The sequence below is a fragment of the Mustelus asterias genome, unplaced genomic scaffold (genome assembly GCF_964213995.1).
Source record: "Mustelus asterias unplaced genomic scaffold, sMusAst1.hap1.1 HAP1_SCAFFOLD_4781, whole genome shotgun sequence".
NCBI classification, from domain to species: Eukaryota; Metazoa; Chordata; class Chondrichthyes; order Carcharhiniformes; family Triakidae; genus Mustelus; species Mustelus asterias.
This window is the reverse complement of record NW_027594724.1, coordinates 1-2500: the sequence shown is the minus strand read 5'-3', so window position 1 is coordinate 2500 and position 2500 is coordinate 1. Positions and strand designations below refer to the sequence as shown.

Below are 2500 nucleotides of genomic sequence, written 5' to 3'. Positions count from 1 at the left end.
TGTCGGGCAATACAGCAGGATATAGATAGGCTGGAAAATTGGGTGGAGAGGTGGCAGATGGAGTTTAATCCGGATAAATGCGAAGTGATGCATTTTGGAAGAAATAATGTAGGGAGGAGTTATACAATAAATGGCAGAGTCATCAGGAGTATAGAAACACAGAGGGACCTAGGTGTGCCAGTCCACAAATCCTTGAAGGTGGCAGCACAGGTGGGAGAAGGTGGTGAAGAAGGCATATGGTATGCTTGCCTTTATAGGACGGGGTATAGAGTGTAAAAGCTGGAGTTTGATGATGCAGCTGTATAGAACGCTGGTTAGGCCACATTTGGAGTACTGCGTCCAGGTTCTGGTCGCCGCACTACCAGAAGGACGTGGAGGCGTTAGAGAGAGTGCAGAGATGGTTTACCAGGATGTTGCCTGGTATGGAGGGTCTTAGCTATGAGGAGAGATTGGGTAAACTGGGGTTGTTCTCCCTGGAAAGACGGAGAATGAGGGGAGATCTAATAGAGGTGTACAAGATTATGAAGGGTATAGATAGGGTGAACGGTGGGAAGCTTTTTCCCAGATCAGAAGTGACGTTCACGAGGGGTCACGGGCTCAAGGTGAGAGGGGCGAAGTATAACTCAGATATTAGAGGGATGTTTTTTACACAGAGGGTGGTGGGGGCCTGGAATGCGCAGCCAAGTAGGGTGGTGGAGGCAGGCACGCTGACATCGTTTAAGACTTACCTGGATAGTCACATGAGCAGCCTGGGAATGGAGGGATACAAACGATTGGTCTAGTTGGACCAAGGAGCGGCACAGGCTTGGAGGGCCGAAGGGCCTGTTTCCTGTGCTGTACTGTTCTTTGTTCTTTGTTCTTGTTCTTTGTAAAGGAATTAAGGGGAGCGGGCGGGTAAGTGGAGCCGAGTCCACGAAAAGATCAGCCATGATCTTATTGAATGGCGGGGCAGGCTCGAGGGACCAGATGGCCTACTCCTGCTCCCAGTTCTTATGTTCTTAAAGTGAGTGCCACATAATTCTGTGAATGAACATTGAATACAGGATTTGGGACGTCTTGTTGAAGTTGTACAAGACATTGGTAAGGCCACACTTGGAATACTGTGTACAGTTCTGGTCACCCTATTATAGAAAGGATATTATTAAACTAGAAAGAGTGCAGAAAAGATTTACTAGGATGCGACCGGGACTTGATGGATTGAGTTTTTAAGGAGAGGCTGGATAGACTGGGAATTTTTTTCCCTGGAGCGTAGGAGGCTGAGGGGTGACCTTAGGAGCCCTGCGCTGTGCGAGCCACTCTTCAGAACGCGGTTCACGCCTCCTCACCCCCTGCCCGCGATCCAGGGTTACGCACATCGTGCCAGCGAGGAAGGCCGGAGCCTGGCACTGCCCTCATTACCACGCTGGGCAGCCTCCCACTGCCGCACTCGGAGCAGAGATCTCCCCCACTCACCCTCTCGCTGCTGCTGAGACAGGATGGCCGGTTGCTGAGGGAAGGCAGGACTCATAATCCCGTATGTGGCTGGATAGGCAGCTGTGAAGAGAGAAAACAGCCGATAAACACCCTGTCCCCCATCAAACACTCCCAGGACAGGTACAGCACGGGGTTAGATACAGAGTAAAGCTCCCTCTACACTCTCCCCCATCAAACACTCCCAGGACAGGTATAGCACGGGTTAGATATAGAGTAAAGCTCCCCTCTACACTGTCCCCATCAAACACTCCCTGGACAGGTACAGCACAGGGTTAGATACAGAGTAAAGCTCCCTCTACACTCTCCCCCATCAAACACTCCCAGGACAGGTATAGCACGGGGTTAGATATAGAGTAAAGCTCCCTCTACACTGTCCCCATCAAACACTCCCTGGACAGGTACAGCACGGGGTTAGATACAGAGTAAAGCTCCCTCTACACTGTCCCCCATCAAATACTCCCCAGGACAGGTACAGCACGGGGTTCGATACAGAGTAAAGCTCCCTCTACACTGTCCCCCATCAAACACTCCCAGGACAGGTACAGCACGGGGTTAGATACAGAGTAAAGCTCCCTCCACACTGTCTCCATCAAACACTCCCAGGACAGGTACAGCACGGGGTTAGATACAGAGTAAAGCTCCCTCCACACTGTCTCCATCAAACACTCCCAGGACAGGTACAGCATGGGGTTCGATACAGAGTAAAGCTCCCTCTACACTGTCCCCCCATCAAACACTCCCAGGACAGGTACAGCACGGGGTTAGATACAGAGTAAAGCTCCCTCTACACTGTCCCCATCAAACACTCCCAGGACAGGTACAGCACGGGGGTTAGATACAGAGTAAAGCTCCCTCTACACTGTCCCCCATCAAACACTCCCAGGACAGGAACAACACGGGGTTGATACAGAGTAAAGCTCCCTCTACACTGTCCCCATCAAACACTCCCAGGACAGGTACAGCACGGGGTTAGATACAGAGTAAAGCTCCCTCTACACTGTCCCCCATCAAACACTCCCAGGACAGG

General features: G+C 51.4%; 1 protein-coding gene across 1 annotated transcript in view; it reads right to left on the bottom strand.

Annotated features, from left to right (window-relative positions):
- LOC144491232 (CUGBP Elav-like family member 3-A) overlaps window positions 1–1533 on the bottom strand; it is a gene marked incomplete at its 5' end in the record, with an annotated part of 6117 nt that extends 4584 nt beyond the window's left edge. The window contains one exon of the mRNA XM_078208912.1: window positions 1453–1533. Coding sequence (XP_078065038.1) covers window positions 1453–1533 — 81 coding nt within the window. The remainder of the gene's footprint in view (window positions 1–1452) is intronic.
- Between the last annotated feature and the right edge of the window lie 967 nt (window positions 1534–2500).